General features: G+C 51.2%; 6 protein-coding genes across 6 annotated transcripts; 4 read left to right on the top strand and 2 right to left on the bottom strand.

Moving 5' to 3' along the window:
- The first annotated feature begins 222 nt into the window (after nucleotides 1-222).
- Nucleotides 223-2850, top strand: EJ05DRAFT_132701 (uncharacterized protein). Its single transcript, XM_033739165.1, has 3 exons — nucleotides 223-1610; nucleotides 1664-2427; nucleotides 2518-2850. Exons 1-3 carry the CDS (start codon nucleotides 457-459, stop codon nucleotides 2583-2585), a joined length of 1986 nt encoding a protein of 661 aa, XP_033597222.1. The 5' UTR covers nucleotides 223-456; the 3' UTR covers nucleotides 2586-2850.
- EJ05DRAFT_540835 (uncharacterized protein) lies at nucleotides 2759-7218 on the bottom strand. The gene has a single exon (XM_033749626.1). The coding sequence runs from the start codon at nucleotides 6787-6789 to the stop codon at nucleotides 3115-3117; it is 3675 nt and encodes a 1224-aa protein (XP_033597221.1). The 5' UTR covers nucleotides 6790-7218; the 3' UTR covers nucleotides 2759-3114.
- Nucleotides 7219-7421: 203 nt separating this feature from the next.
- On the top strand, nucleotides 7422-8759 carry EJ05DRAFT_479190 (uncharacterized protein). Its single transcript, XM_033744623.1, has 2 exons — nucleotides 7422-7862; nucleotides 7919-8759. The coding sequence occupies exons 1-2, from the start codon at nucleotides 7658-7660 to the stop codon at nucleotides 8611-8613; spliced, it is 900 nt and encodes a 299-aa protein (XP_033597220.1). The 5' UTR covers nucleotides 7422-7657; the 3' UTR covers nucleotides 8614-8759.
- Nucleotides 8760-9002: 243 nt separating this feature from the next.
- Nucleotides 9003-10606, top strand: EJ05DRAFT_468528 (CoA-transferase family III). The gene is made up of 3 exons (XM_033742877.1): nucleotides 9003-9193; nucleotides 9276-9946; nucleotides 9999-10606. Exons 1-3 carry the CDS (start codon nucleotides 9155-9157, stop codon nucleotides 10471-10473), a joined length of 1185 nt encoding a protein of 394 aa, XP_033597219.1. The 5' UTR covers nucleotides 9003-9154; the 3' UTR covers nucleotides 10474-10606.
- A 477-nt stretch (nucleotides 10607-11083) lies between these two features.
- On the bottom strand, nucleotides 11084-11514 carry EJ05DRAFT_503714 (uncharacterized protein; the record flags this gene model as incomplete). Its single annotated transcript, XM_033747464.1, has 2 exons — nucleotides 11084-11278; nucleotides 11329-11514. 2 exons carry the CDS (start codon nucleotides 11512-11514, stop codon nucleotides 11084-11086), a joined length of 381 nt encoding a protein of 126 aa, XP_033597218.1.
- A 395-nt stretch (nucleotides 11515-11909) lies between these two features.
- EJ05DRAFT_132669 (SGS-domain-containing protein) lies at nucleotides 11910-13749 on the top strand. The gene is made up of 3 exons (XM_033739164.1): nucleotides 11910-12273; nucleotides 12356-12401; nucleotides 12617-13749. The coding sequence occupies exons 1-3, from the start codon at nucleotides 12002-12004 to the stop codon at nucleotides 13286-13288; spliced, it is 990 nt and encodes a 329-aa protein (XP_033597217.1). The 5' UTR covers nucleotides 11910-12001; the 3' UTR covers nucleotides 13289-13749.
- Nucleotides 13750-15907: the final 2158 nt, after the last annotated feature.

The raw sequence follows: 15907 nt of genomic DNA, 5'->3' as shown, positions 1-15907 counted from the left end.
CGAGTTTCACCAAGGAGTTTGACCTAGGGGTAAGCAGAACCATATGCGGTAATTAGTCAACGACATACAGAATCTACTACGTATAGACATTGTGAAATGCTTAGACCAATGAGAGCAGGCGTGATCATATGAGGCAACAAGGCAACAAGGCATCAGGCAAAGAGACTTACGCGCAATAAACTGTTTGGTCTTGGCTCAGTAGCTCGGCCCAAGTGCTTTAACGGGAGCGCTTTGAGTGCGGTCATTGCACCAATTCACTGGGGGCTTTAACAGTAACACCCGCTCGCGTCTTCCCCACAGCCTCATAACTCTCCCGACCTCTTCTACTCCGCTACCACTTGACATGTAGTTATTCCATGTTCATTTGTCCTGCTTAGATCTTCTCGACAGAGCTCCGAATCAAAGCTTTCAGGTCAGATACGACGCGAGCTTCACCTCGCGCCCGCCCTGCTCGCGATGGCTCCTCCAGCCTCGAGCAACCGGCGAACCTCCACTCGTCAAGTGCGCACGAGCACAACAAGACCTTCAAACTACTATGCGCGACCCTTTGGTCCTCGAGGATCCTTGGGAAATGCCGATACGCCTCCCGCTAATACTGCTCCCGGGTTCTGCCCAGCAATCACTCACTTCACAGACTCAGTCGCGGCTTTGCCGAAGGAGTTGATCAAGCACTTCTCGATGCTGAAAGAGGTGGAAGCAAAGTCTCACGAACCAGAGAAACATGTACAAAAGATTTTTGAAGAGATCGCACATATGCCGGTACCGAACCGATCGCAAAGCTACAAGACTAAGCCGCAATCCGTTGATGGAAACGTTCCTATGAGTGCTGCCCCCAGTGCTACGGGATCCATGCAGCAGGATATGATCGCCCATCACCAACAACTTCAGCTCGAGCTATATCCAGCAAATTTTGAGAGTCTCCCACCAGAGGAGCAGGCAGGCCTCAAGCGCCGGCAGATCTTCTTCCAAATGCGCTCACTAATAGGTCAAATGATCCCCACCCTGGACGAAAAGATACACGTTCTCTCCTCTGCAAATCAAACCTTGAGCAAAGGTCTCGTTCGCATGAATAGCTCCTACGTACACCTTGGTGAGGAGATCTCCGACGAAGCTCGCTTTGGCAGTACAACACACTGGGCCTATATTGACAAGGTGGAAAAAACCAAGGCGGCCGCGACGGAGCGCACAAGGAGAGACGTAGCCGCGACAAACGTCATGGCTGCTGCCGCAACAGCGATGCAGGAAAGTGAGATCGCATCGAGAAGCGAGGCAAGACGCGAGGCCATGCTGTCTAAAAGAGCTCGCAATCATCACGTCGACTCTGATTTTGATGACAGGCCTCCACCGAAGAAAGTCAATACTGGCAAGGCGCGAAAACCGGCAGATGAGAATAAAGTAAACGGCCTTGGTATCACGAGTGTGGCAGCTCCCAAGAAACGGAAGACAGAAAAAGCGCCTGCGGGCGGTGAGGTCATGCAACGCTCTATGAGCACGGCCATAAAGTCCACAGCCAGTGCCAAAACTGGCGGCAGTCCTCGAGAAACTCCTGCAGAAGGACCTAAAAAGCGTGCCAGGGCACCACCAACATCTTCTGCGCCCGTCAAGAAAAGGTATATACATATGAGACGAAGGCTGTCACACGTTATGCTAACATGGCTTGTAGAGCTCCTGGTGTCGCAGCATCTCCCATGCAATCTCCAGCCCTGACCACCTTTAAAGACTTCGGTTCCGAACGTCCACAATCTACAAGAGGACGCAGAGGTTCCACGCCAACCTCACATGCCTCAGTCGTCGAGCAAATCCGCGAACGACGCTCCCCCTCAATCGACTCTAGTCGCGGCAAAGACAGCGCCGGCGGGCGTGATTTGCGCAAAACCATCACAGCAGCACTGCCCAAAAGCGAAGCCGCCCCGTCAAAGAAAGACGAAACCACACCGACAATGGCAGTTCAGAAAACGCCCATCCTCCCACCTTCCTCCCCTCCCGCTGACACGTCTGACTCTGCTCCCATGGCCCGCTCGCGTAGTACTCGCAACAAAGAGAAGTCCAACGGCGGCTCGCACGCCTCCTCCGAATCCAACGCTCCCTCCGCCGGATCCAAAGTGTCGCATAAGAAACGCGGCTCGGTTGTATCCGCCACTGTTCCAGCACCCCCTGCTACTGCTGCTCCTCCAAGCCCGACGAAACCGCCACCACCACTACTCCAACCAGACGAAGGGTCGGAGCCCGAGGACGACGCACCCCACAGCAGCGAGCCGGGCGACTTATCAGATGATATAGACGTCGACGATGAAGCGGGCGAGGAGCGATATTGTTTCTGCAACGGCGTGAGCCATGGGCAGATGATTGGATGTGATAACGATGATTGCCCGCGCCAGTGGTTTCATTGGGAATGTGTCGGCATCAAGAAGGCGCCGCCGGACAAAAGCGAGTTTTTTTTTTTTTTTTTTTTTAAAAACTTCCTCCCTTGATTGTATAGAGTATGACGTACCGGGCATTCAGCTAACAAAGTAGCAGCAAAATGGTACTGCGACGACTGTCGTAAGGCGATGAACAAGAGCAGGCCGGGAAGCAGTCGCGCCTAGCTAGCTCACGATACGACATACACGATCGCCGGGCATTAGCCAGGTCATATACGCTCTTTGTTTTTTTGCATAACCCGGAGTTTCACACACGCTAGGACGGTTACGCTAGGACGGATGTACTGGGACGGGTTCATTCGGTTCAGACGATACTCAGATGCTTGGAGTTTGGAAACAGAAAAAATTCAGAACGCGAAAATTTCGTGGTCTGCGTTGTTTTGTTATTAGAAGTTATTGACTGTGGTGGTGGGCATGCTAATGTATGCGATGCGATATGAACATGTAGATGTCGACGGCCTCGCCTCTCACTCTTAAGCCTGTCCTGTGTCGTGCTTAGGCGCCGTGAATGATGTATGCGCCAGTGCTAATATGCAAAACTAATGTCCTCCCCGTTGTTGTGATGTCCTTTTATAGCTTCACGAACCTTTGAAGCATTTCAGTGCAAATATGTACCTGAAAAAAATATTGCCTTTGTCCCAAATTCTTTTTTTACCTCCTCTTTATCCACTACTAATCAATATGCTTCTTCTCCTCAAATTCTCCCTCCCTCGACAATCTCCCTCCCTACCAGTTCCATCTCGCCCGTACTCGCTGTCCGCCTCCTCTCAATCACCCACCTCTGCTCGCCTTGCTCGTCACGCTCACGCACATACGTCACGCTATCGGCCGCGCTACTCTTCCGGCTATGCGTCTTCCAGGATGCATTCGGCGGCGGGCCGCTCGGACTCATCGTGACCGTAGATGACGCGACGGACCCCTGCTGCTGCGGCGTGCAATGTGCCCAGGGCGGGGCGATGGCGAATGGTGACATGGGCGCGAGAGGCGACAGGAGCGAGGGAAGTGGCGCGGTAGGCGAGGTTGGAGGGGAGAGATCCAGAGTGCATGGAGTTGAAGCGCTAGGTATGCTGAGCTGCGGGCTGAGAGGCGCTGCGGATTGGGATGATAGTGGTGTGGTGTGGATGTCCGGATGGAAGTCTCTGATTGTGGGCGACTCATTATCCTCGGCGTCGATGTCGTCGAGGTACGAGCCATGAAATGAATTGTGATTGTCGTCATCGGGCTCAAAATCAGAGTCAGAGCCGTTGGGGAAGTTCACGGCATCAAGCGCTTCGGGGTCTTCTTCCAGTGTTGGATCGTCAAGATGAGATGAATCTGGACCAAATTGCGATGCACTGTCGCTGGTGCCTTGGACACTTAAGCTTTCCAAGTCCCATTGGACGAAGTTCATCCCACTAACAAGGCCTGAGCTGCCGTGCTTGGGGACATTAGCATCGCTAGGCAGCGAATTCCGTGGGGAGCTGCCAGGGCTCTTCAGACTCATCGAACTGTCACCGAATGCGCCTCTCCTTAGCTTACGAAGCTGCTCTAGGCTGATGTCCGAATCGTCCTCGGGAAACGCAATTGGGCTCATGCGCGCAAGCTGGGCCAGCCCAGGACTGGTAAGAGCTTGAGGACCCTGTCCATGCCATGGGTACTGATTGGTGATACTAATGAAAGAATTCCGCGTGCTGTACTCGCTGCGCTCTGTAATAGGCGTGAGATTCGGTTCCTGGACCGCGTTCCTTCCACTGGTGCTACGTCCTATCATCTGATCGCGTGGTCCAAAGTAACCGCCGTTGGAGAAGACAGCATCGCCTTGTCCAGATGAAGATGCATAGAATCCGAATTCCTGACCGTAGTCTTCTTCGAAGTTGCACGCGAGGGCTTCTGCATTGGCCTCTGCAATCATGGGATCGTCTTCTAGGCCACCATCGAAATCATCGTAACCATAGTCATCTTCGACCGGAAAGCCGACGCCGCTACCCATAGCTGTCGGGGAAAATGGTGCGACCGTAGACGTACTAAAGCGGCCATCATCAGGTATGAGGCTGGGACGCGACGAGCTTGTCCCATCAGATTGAGAATGTGAGGGAGACAAAGAGTGTGCCTCATGAGTCAATTCGAGGATGCTGTGTCGATTGAAACGGCCACTCGCTGCTGCTTGATTCGCAGCTTCGGCAAGAGCTTCATGGTATGCATTGAGATTATCAAGATCGGCACTAGGATCGGTGATAGGGATGTCCTTGTACCCATCTACTTTAAAGTCCCTTCGAACACTAGACTTCGGCGCGAGTGTTGGCATTTCTTCTCCCAGATCATTGTCCAATGATGGCTCTGGCCCATTCGAGGGCTTGTACTTTCGTCCAGGACGTTCGTACAACGGATTCGTCGGATCGTCGAAGACAGACTCATCGAAGCCTTCGCCGTCTTGATCAACAGGGTCATCAATCATACCATCATCGAAGTAAAGATCATCACTTTCGCGTTGCACTTTGTTTTGCAACTTTTCAAGCCCGTGGCTAGAGAAGGACATCCGAAAGTCGCCTCGAGAAGTTCCAATAGCTTCATGTATGCCTTCGTTGATTGGAAGATCTACACAAGTGTCAGAATCAATAGATTTAGTGTCGTTGATGGTTTCGGTTTCTCCCAGAGCTGGAATTTGGAGATCTAGAATTACGCCGGCGTCTTTTGATAGTTTGCTCTCGCTGTGATAGGGAAAACCTTGACCGTTATTCATAGCAGCTGGCATTGACACTATAGGTTGCTGTGTGCCAAACGTGCTCAAGTCGGCATTCGCCAGGCCCCCGTACCCGGAAAACCCACCATAACCTAATTCATCATCATCTTGCATTCCTGGAATTTCCTCGTCGAAACCATCTTCATTCATCATTTCTTCATACATCGCGTCTTCGTCGTAATCGTCTTCGGCGAACTCATCCGGTTGAGAAGGGCGCTCAGCGAGTGCCTTCGCAGCTGCTTTCTCCTTATGCCTTTCTTCAAGCAGCTTCTCTTGCGCCGCTGAATCATTGCCTAGTATCTGGAAGCTAAATCTAGAAGCCTTACTTGTCGTATGCTGAGGTATACCAGCAGTTTGAAAGTATGGGTCCGCCCCGGATGCAGCACGTGATCTCGTGATGGGCGGTGATTTCGGGGATTTCGGAGATGAACCTTGTTTTGGCGGATCCTCGCTGACATCATCCGTCTCACGTACGGGAGAAAGAGGAGGTAAGTCCTTATTAGTGTCCAATTTCAGATTTGATGGGGGGCAGACCGATCGACGACTAGCTATCGAGGGAGCAGTCTCGCTCGGTATCGTAGGAGGCACCTTGTCTGGCGGAGACGGCGGCTGTAGAGAAGCCCTTTTCAGGAAGCTTTGATTAGCCAATTGCTCCGCTCGTAAAGCACGATCCATTTCCTGTGGTCCAAAGTCATCATCGAAGTTCTCCTTAAATATCGGAGTGTGATCGAGTTTTGATGGACTCGAATCAGCAGAGTCTCGTTGACATTCCGGGGTGTCGTTACGTGTATGACCTCCGAAAGAAAAAGAATTATCCACCGGGGGTGTTGCTCGTTTCCTCGGAGCACTGAAGTCGTGGACCTTGTTACCTCGAATTCGGGGGTCATAGTCCTCAGGTAGGGTCATAGCAGGAACAAATGGACTACGTGATGCAGTATCATTATTAGACGTTTCTACCGTTTGATGAGATCTCCGTCGCATAAAAAGCCCCATGGGATTCAATAGGTTCAACCTGCCCCGTGCTGACTTTGGTGCATGTGAGCCCTCAGTACTGGGAGATCTCGTCGAGGTATGTTCTCCTGAAAGTGAGATTGGTGACACGGAGGATGGGGGATATAGCGAGTTGGATGAGAACTCGTTCATGAGGTATGCTTGAGATCCATGCGCAGCCAGACCGGATGGATCCAGTCCTACCGTCTCGTGCGTCGACGTTGAAAAGCCCTGAACATCTTGAGTAGGCTTTATTGAATTGGCATGCATACCAGCACCTGGGAACGGGGCGGTGTTCTCCCTTGCACCGTCTTTCCAGTGCTCGACTTTGTTCGCCAATTTGGTTCCCCAGTCCCGACCTGGGCTCTTTGGTGGAGGAGTGGGAGGGATGCTTTCGGGTGTAGTGTTATTTGGTTCAGCATGTGTGGGTGCAATTCGAGGTATGGGAGGTAATAGTGGTGGCCTTTTAACTGTTGGAAACTCAGTTTGGGGGCTCTTTCCATCGCTATTATTTCGTGACGGCTGAGAAAGTTCCGGGCGGAAATTACTCAATGATGGTAGGTTGTTTGTGTACGGACCCCCATCTGGAGACGAATGGTTCGAGGTATTCCGTTTGGAATGAGAGCGGAAGTACGACGAAAACGGATTAGATGGAGCCATTGGGGTGTAGATGCTGCGAAAGAGTCTTGGTACGGCCTGAGGACTTAGCTCTGCAAGGACTGAGAGGTGCACGCGGAAGCTCGAATCTTTTGAGGCCTCTTACTGAGGCGATAGGCAAACGACAGTCATGACCGGGATAACGCTTCGGACTAATGTGCCCGTACTGCCGTCAGTGTGAACGTATACCGCGTTGAAATCTTATGAGGCTCGAGGGTGTGAATATCAAGGCGATGCGACCAAAGGGCTACGAGTTCGTAGTTACGGCTAGCTAATCGGAAGCGACCGCAACGTGGTACGCGTGAGGCCAAGGCAGTGACTATGTGAACGATTGAGACAGCGCAGCGAGGTTACAGGTAGATCGGAATGCGGATCTCTGATGAGATAAGGTGGATGTAGGGGAAGATGCGTGTTGCAGGTGGTGGAACGTCGTGAAAGAGGAGTGAATAGGAACATGAACATGGAGAAGACCCCACGTGGAGCTGGTGGAGGCGGAGCAAGCCCTGGAGCTGACGATGACGCACGGCACGAACCACCTAAAAAGCGAGGGACCATCGGCATCTCTGGGCACACCTACGTACAATACAGTCCCCATGCTATTTCCTCTCACCAGCCCAGTCCTCGAAAGTACAGTATTATGATCAACACCTCACGCCAATTGAGATTGTTGTTGACTCGCATTGCGATATCCTAAAAGATATGTGAGAGTATCTTCCGGATCCTTGTGATACTTGCGCGTTGTTAGATCGAACGGTGCATGCAACACAGTATCCGCTTCCACAACCTCTTTCTTGTACTGTACGACGCTACGCTACATATTCTAGCTTCAACCCCAGCTCATGCGACCTTCTGTCTCTCCAGCATACCTATGATGATGCCACTCCGTACGCCGCCACACGCGCCGACGACGATACGATATCTTTTCAGGACTCCCTATCAGTCATCTTTGCGGTCGCAAAGGCGATGTTATACAGGAAAGCAGCCATTGACGCCGGGCAACACACAAAGTAATCCAGCAGCCAATGTCAAAGCCGCACAGCAACAAGCATCGAGCGTGGAACGTCTAATCAATCGCCGTATATACACCGAAGACCCATGATACGCACACATGAAGCTAATTATCTGCGTCCAGTCCCCAAATTTACGCGGTTTCGCGCTCATGCTCTTCGCACAGCGCCGCTCTCACATATCTCTGCCTTCCTTATATTACACGAACTAACAGCTATCATACCTTTATTCGGACTCGTAGGCGCATTTCACTACTATGATTGGTTACCACCGGGTTTTGCGGAAGGTTACTGGGTTAAGGAAGGAACACTGAGGTTTGGCAAGTGGATGCGCAAACGTGGTTGGATTAGCGAGGAAGAGAAAAGAGAGGCAGGCGAATACGTGGAGCAGGAAGCAATACGTGAGGAGGGCGAGCAACAGCGACAGAACAAGGGCTGGCGAAGGTGGATCAAGCAAAGAGAAGACGAGCAAGATGTAAGCGAAGAAGCAATTGAGAAGAAAAAGAAGAACCTCGTCACCAGAGCTGCGCAAGGAGCGTGGGGACAAGTTGCCGATAAGGACAACAGGTCGACGTGGTGGGGACGCGGAGAGGGAGGTGTCAGGCTTGTAGTGGAGTTTGCAACTGCTTATGCGGTCGTCAAGGCGTTCATGATCCCACGAGTGTTGTTCAGCATATGGGGAACGCCATGGTTCGCGAGAGTCGCTGTAGAGCCCATAGCTAGGAGAACGGTGACCCCAATATGGACGAGATTGAAAGGGATATTTGGCGGGAGGAAAGGAAGCGGGCCTCCTTCCCCTGGCCCACCCGCCAGTGGCTAAAAGAGCTTCACAATATCATGCCTGCACTTATGCTGCATACAGACAGGTCTATCTTTCCGTCAGTGACTCAGAGACATTAGACCCAGAGAGTAGTATGCAGACGTATGATAAGCCAAAGTATAAATCTGATGTCGCCAATCTGGCCATATGATAGCAGTGCATCAGAGTGGGTGGTGGAGCATTACGATACTTGCTGTACGGACGTTTCTGTTCCCAAGATTTAGGTTCGCGCACGATGTCGAATGACCCCATCAGGGCTGCAACTTACCCTTTTTGTCTCTAATCTACCAATCAGAGATCGCATAGACAACAAGGCTCAACCGAGTAGGCCCAAAGCAGACCTCGGTTTCCCCAGACCCCACAGTGAAGCTCAAGCTCAAGCTCCGACACCTCGCCGTCCTTATACCCGTGCATTACCGCAACCGCAAACATAACATACACGCTACTGCTTATATACATGTATATACAAATCCTGTAGCTGTAGAAGCCACTTCAACATTCTGCCTCTCTCTCAGTATTCGTTTTCCTGTGATATTCCAGAATGACTTCTCCCCCACCCCTCGCAGGGATCAAAGTCCTAGTAGGTCTCCAATCACGATCACTACCCAGCGGACCCCCGAAGGATACTTTTCTGATAATGAACTACCTACTCACCATCCCAGGAATTCGCCGGCCTCGCCCCGGGCCCCTTTGCAGGCCTCCTCCTCGCCGACTATGGCGCGTCCGTCCTGCGCATCGACCGTTCTCCCGCCCCGACCGGCGACCAACTGACACGCCATAAATCTTCCATCTGCATAAACCTCAAATCGCCCTCCGGCACCGCACTCCTCAAGGCCCTCATCCCACACGTTGATGTTGTGATAGACCCCTTTCGCCCCGGCGTGCTCGAAAAACTGGGTCTCGGCCCCGAAGACGTGCTATGCAAGCTGAACCCACGTCTGATTGTCGCGCGCATGACAGGCTTCCGCCGCGACGGGAAGTACAAGGATATGGCGGGTCATGACATCAACTACATTGCCGTCTCGGGCGTGCTTAGTATGCTGGGGCGCAAGGGTGAGAAGCCGCTGCCGCCAGGGAACCTGCTCGGTGATTTTGCGGGCGGTGGGGCGATGTGCTTTATGGGGATTTTGCTGGCGTTGATTGAGCGGGAGAGGGGTGGGAGGGGCCAGGTTGTGGAGGCAAATATGGTCGATGGGAGTGCGGTGCTGAATAGTATGCCGCGGTTTAATCTCAAGACGCCGATGTGGGGGGACGAACGGGGGACGAACGTTTTAGATGGCGGGTGTCCATATTACGATACGTATGAGACGCTCGATGGGAAATTTATGGCGGTGTGAGTTGTGTCCGTGGCTTTGTGTGGGCTGAGGGTGCTGACAGCAATTTAGAGGTTGTTTAGAGCCGCAGTTTTTCGCAGCGTTCTTGAAGGGTTTGGGGATTAAGAGGGAGGATCTGCCAGGGCCACGGGAAGACAAAAAGACGTGGCCGTACTTGAAGAGATTATTTACAGGCACATTTATGACAAAGACGCGTGCGCAATGGGAGCGGATATTTGATGGCACAGACGCGTGCTGTACTCCAGTCTTCACACACTCAGAGTTAGAAGAGCGAGGCTACGACCATAGGCCAGCAGTGACGCTCAAAAGTACCCCCGGTTTTGCCATACAGCAAGGGCCAGAGGGTCGCCCTGCTGCTGTAGGCCAAGGGAAAGGTGTGAAGGGAAACGGATGGACCAGTGGAGGACTCATGCCTGGGACAGGAGGCGAAGGGTTGTTGAAGTCTTGGATAGGGTGGCAGAAGGGAATGCAATACAAAGAAGTGGAAGGGGCATTGGAGTTGGCTGATAACAAAGCTAAGTTATAAGTGACATGTAAAAGAAACATACCAGGGCTCTAATGTAAATACCGCTAGCACGTGTCGATACATGTGCTAAAAATACAAATATGTGAGACGAGTGCTTCGAGGTTAAAACGTACAGTCCTCAAATTGCATTCTTCAGAGTCCCGATAGCATAGTCAAACACAACGTAATGCTCGTGAGCCAGAGGATGTCGCTTTCATCTGTGCATAGATGCCAGAAATTTACGCTCCTGTCTTGGTTTCATGGGCGCTTGAGGCTCCAGTGCGATTCTTCACTCGCTCACCAACTGCAGCCGAGTCCAAGGCGAATATAGCTAAGACTCCGGAAGAGCTCGAGGTTCTTCAACTGCTTAAGAAAGCTTTCGGATCGATCCAACAGGGCTATAACCTCTGCATAATAGTGATAGTCGCATCCTCAACGTGTGTTTGACCCAGCTATCGTCTGCCATAGTAATGGGACAATGGAATCCCCGTCTTGATCTAGACCGCTTGAAGTGAGGATAGTCTTCAGGTTCTTCACAGCCTTGTCAGCGTTTCGACATGAAGGACTGCCAAGAAAAATGACTTTCCATCTGCAAGGTCGGTTTGCTATTCGACCAATGGCCCCTTTCCATCTACTCGTCGTCCTGAACATAGCCCATGGCCTTGCGATACCACTCTCTGAGGCCATTCCTTTCCATGCGCGAACCAAATTCACTCACAGAGGCAACTTCCTCAAGACCACTGGTATTCTTAGGTTGCGAACAATCCTCGACCATAGCGCTGTCTTGCGGTCGAGCCATCAGTCTGTAGTCCTTGTATCGTAATCGCTTACAAATGGTCAGGGCCAGTTGCCAGTCCGAAGGGTCATCAAACCCACCTTCACCGTTGCTATCCACTCACTCACGCGTTCCTCAGTGCCCTCGCAGTACATCATCCCTGGGTAGCTCCCGCTCCTTAGAAGGACGTGACATTCAAGTTTGTCTGCTGCCTTTTTGAGCGTGGCAACCTTTTTACGAGATGTGATGTGATGAGTTCGTATCAAGGCTACAAACCGACTGCTCATCCTGGTTCAAGGGATGTACGGAGATGGACATGGTTTGAAGAGTCCAGGGATGTAATCTCGCAATATAAAAACAAGTGCAACAGGACGTTCAGACCAGTTTTGACTTGACCTCTTCGAGTTAGCTCCAAGTCCCAATTTAGCACTACGGTGCTTGCAATGCCGCCATGTTAGCATTCTATGACTACTGCTTGGACAAAGTGGTAGTAGGCTCGCCATACTTCTCCAAGTAGGCTGAGATAAATTTCTTTCCACAGCAATCAAGATTCTCCAGAATGCAGTGATATATTTACGTTTACGTTTCATGGAAAGTCCGTGCGTTACTTAAGCTTTAACACAACGGATACTGCCCCACCTGCACTGACGTGCCGTTGCAGGCAACTCTTGGAATGTTCCAGCACCATTCTTTCACGATCACTCTTTTTAGGCTGAGCATATCGGGTATCTATTCGTTAGACCTCCACATTCATTCCGACAGAAAGACTCCGCCATGGACGAAGCACAACTGGGAAAGATAGCTCTCGAAGCCAAACAGTATGATGAAGCTATCGAACTATACACCAAAGCTATTGCTAAACAGCCCAATGCTGTCGACTACTACATAGCTCGCTCGCAGGCAAGCCATCGAAGAAGCCCTCCGAATCGTGTCCAGGCTCTAGCAGACGCAGACAAAGCTGTCAATCTGGCTACAACCCGTCAGAGGCGCGAGGCAATTTTCGAATCTCAGCAGCAGCGGTTTATATGTCTCTATGGACTAGAGAGGTATGCAGATGCGGAATATGTATATAAGATTGTGAAGAAGATGCACGATGTGAACATGGAGAAGAGCTCTGACAAAGCAAAGAAGAAGGTCGTGCTGCTTCAAATATGGGAACAGAAAATCACCAAAGGTATAAAGACCGCCAAGGAGGGGCTGCAGAACAGTGAGGGCCTCACCGAAGAGGAAAAGAAAAAACTCGAACAAGCTGTGACTGTCACTGTGGAAGACGTTCCCGATGCCAATGTCTCAGCTACCGCAGCTCCTCAAACGGCACCGAAAGCTGCCACTGCACCAGCACCCGCCGCAGCTGCTCCAAAGCCTATAAGCAGTACTGATGTCAAGAAGATCAAACCGACCTGGCTCGAGAACCAAGAAAACATGACTATTGAACTGCTGAACGCTCGAGGGGTGCCCAAAGACCAAGCCGTTGTAGACATCCAAGAGCGATCTGTGTCCATCAACTTCCCATTGGCTGACAGCTCCTCTACATATGAATACAACGTCGATCCACTATTCTCGGCCATTGATCCCTCACAGTCAAGCTACTCAGTCACACCCAATAAGATCTTCGTCGTCCTCAAGAAGGTCAGCCCGGGGTACTGGAAGCGCCTCGAAGGCGTAGACGATGGTAGTACAGCGCCGACCCCCGCGCCCAGGATACCACAGGAAGTCCTCACAGGTAGACCTTCCGCACCCGCATATCCAACCTCCTCACGCAAAGGGCCGAAAGACTGGGACAAGGTCGTGAAAGAAGCGACAAGGAAAGAGCCCAAGGAGGGCGAGAAGGGTCAGAATAAGGAGGAATACGATGACCTAGATCTTGAGGATGGCGGTGACGACGTCAACTTCTTCTTCAAGAAGTTGTTCGCCGATGCAGACCCTGACACACGCAAAGCGATGATGAAGAGCTACCAAGAGAGCAACGGAACGGCGCTAAGTACGAACTGGGCAGAGGTATCGAAGGGCAAGGTTGAGACGAGCCCACCAGATGGTATGGAAGCAAAGAAATGGAACTAAGCTGGCGTGAGGCGACGGAGCACGGTGTTCTTCAGACTATCGAGCATTACTAGGCGTACAAAAGGATGGAGCAATATTGTACCATGGAAAATACCCAAGCAGTCTTTTCAGTTCAGGAACTTGCCCGCAGACTCATGGAGAATTGATTCATCCGGCTCAATGAGCGTCAAATCTTGCTTGTGATCATGTGTACGGTCGCACTGCAGCCTGGGTGGCGCAACTTATCAATCCCAATACGTTCTCCGCGCTGTGCTTATATACGCACTGGAGCTAACTCTCTATGACGCCATCTTCAAGCCATCTTTACTGCGTCAGTCGTACCTGGCCTCGAAGCGACGAGTTTGAGTTGAGATCGATGGGCGGTTAGTGAGTCAGGAGTCAGGTGAGAGCGACATACAGATCCCCGAGCAGGAAGACACAGACATTGTCTATAGCAACCGACGTGTAGACTCATTGTGCGAAGAGGAGCGAGCGTTCTCAAAGGACAACAATATGCTTAGTCGGCTCGAATTAAGAGGACTACCACCAGCTAAGGAGTAAGTCATAAGGCATATACTAGGTCTTCCCATGAAGCGTGACTGAAGCTGCGTAGCCACAAATCAGAGCGTCGTTCAAAGTGAAGTCAATGCAAACAGCATACTGCAACATCATGAGTGAGTGACATGCTGTCAGCGCAGCACAGTCTTCCTCGCCGACAAGACCACAGAGCAGCAGAGAAGGCGACTGGAACTCCTCGGTCCTTCCAGGTATAAAGGCGACTCACTAGAGGGATATATCCAATCCTGTCTCCTGATATTATTAGACGCGATGTATGTGAGAAACTTAGCGTGACCTCGAACGATGTTGTGGAGGGGGATCTGCGTTCTGAATGGGATGGGAGTATGCATAGCCTTGATATTGAAAGATTCAGGGCATTCTCAATCCTGGTGGCTGTTCAGACGTGTGCTGTGATGTCATATATGGAGGAATCCAGACGTCTCAGGTGAGGATCGAGTCTGAGGAGGGAAGAGGTTTGCTCACAGTATACCTTTCAGTGACACTGAAAATTCTCACAATCGAACCCCTGAAGGAATCATTCCGTAGATAATACAATACAAGCCTAGGAGGCTTGCTTCGTTCAACCTCCGAGATGCGCTTTGAGTGTGGCAAACTAGAGCTTCCTTCGTGAAAGGGAGACAAGGACAAACAGACCAGTGAACATAGCATATACCGCTCTTGTAACAGACACTTCTCCACAAGCACACCCGGCAGTCAATACAGCACAAGCACCACTATAAAACACAAGACTGAATCTTGATTGATCAATCATCACGACTCGGGCTGAGATAAGCTGCGCTGTGTAGCTCTGCTGGTCTGTCGGTAGTATGACGGGAGAGGCACATGTGGTTGTGAAACGGGAGTCGTGGTGGTGCGGATCATCATTGTTATTATTTCAATCATGATCGTTGTCATTATCACCCCCTAACACATCCACTAATAATACTCATTACTCTCCATCTTTAACACACATCATCACCACCCCCTAGCAACCCAACACCATCGTCCTCGCTTTGTCTTTTGATAGCCCAGTGCTGCACCACCCATCATAGCTACTATACCAACCAACCAAACAAACAAACAAACATGCCGTCTCAGCATCAACCTTTTGAACCAACCCATGTATACCATTGTCCCTATCTGTAATGCGCCATGTGGTTGTAGGCAAGTAGAAGAATATTTCCCAGACATGATTATAGGCCCTTATATATACATACAAATAGATACGGATACAAGTTTGCCGTGTGGTAGCGATGTCTGACCTACTAACTAACATACCCGGTAGGTTTGTTATGTGTGTGTTGGGTATACGTCACAGGTCACAGGTCACACGGCACCTACTACTTACCTGGCCATTCGACTAGGTATACGTACCCGGCTACTAGGTATACGTACCCAGCACCTACGTCTATATAACATAGTATATATATCTATACCACCACCACCACCATCACTACCACTACCATGTCGATATGCCACTCATCTCAAAACTACGGGATATCTGTCTCTCGTGTCGACACTGTGGGTACATGTCTGTTACATGCACATGCTGCCTATATGTGTGCCTCCTCCCGTGCACATGGTGCTTATGTGTGCCTCCTCCCGTGCACATGGTGCCTATGTGTGCCTCCTCCCGTGCACATGGTGTCTCTACGTGCCTCTTCCACACCCACATGTGAGAATTCACTCACTCGCTCATAGACACATACAATGATGCTCATCACCATCACCACCCCCCAATGTCCATCACCACCACCACCCCCAAACCACCCCTCACCCAAAACCAAACACCAACACCAACCCCATCTTCTCCTATCTTCCAAGCCATCCCTCCATTCCGAATCCACCCACAAACACACCCGCAAACCTGCCCACACACATCCCAGCTTTCCTATGTAGCACAAGCACACAAGCCCCACACCGCCAGACTAGACCAGACTAGACCAGACCAGACCAGACTAGGCATTATTGGATCTGATCTGAACGATGCGCGCCGGGTGCGAGGGTGGAATGAAGGGGAAACAAGGGAAGAGAACAAGGAGGAATGGGTGGGAGGGAGTATACATATAGACGTAGACGTAG

The sequence above is a fragment of the Pseudovirgaria hyperparasitica genome, assembly GCF_010093815.1.
Source record: "Pseudovirgaria hyperparasitica strain CBS 121739 unplaced genomic scaffold EJ05scaffold_15, whole genome shotgun sequence".
Classification (NCBI taxonomy): Eukaryota; Fungi; Ascomycota; class Dothideomycetes; order Acrospermales; family Acrospermaceae; genus Pseudovirgaria; species Pseudovirgaria hyperparasitica.
Note: the sequence above shows the minus strand (reverse complement) of the source record. Positions and strands in the feature narration are given on the sequence as shown.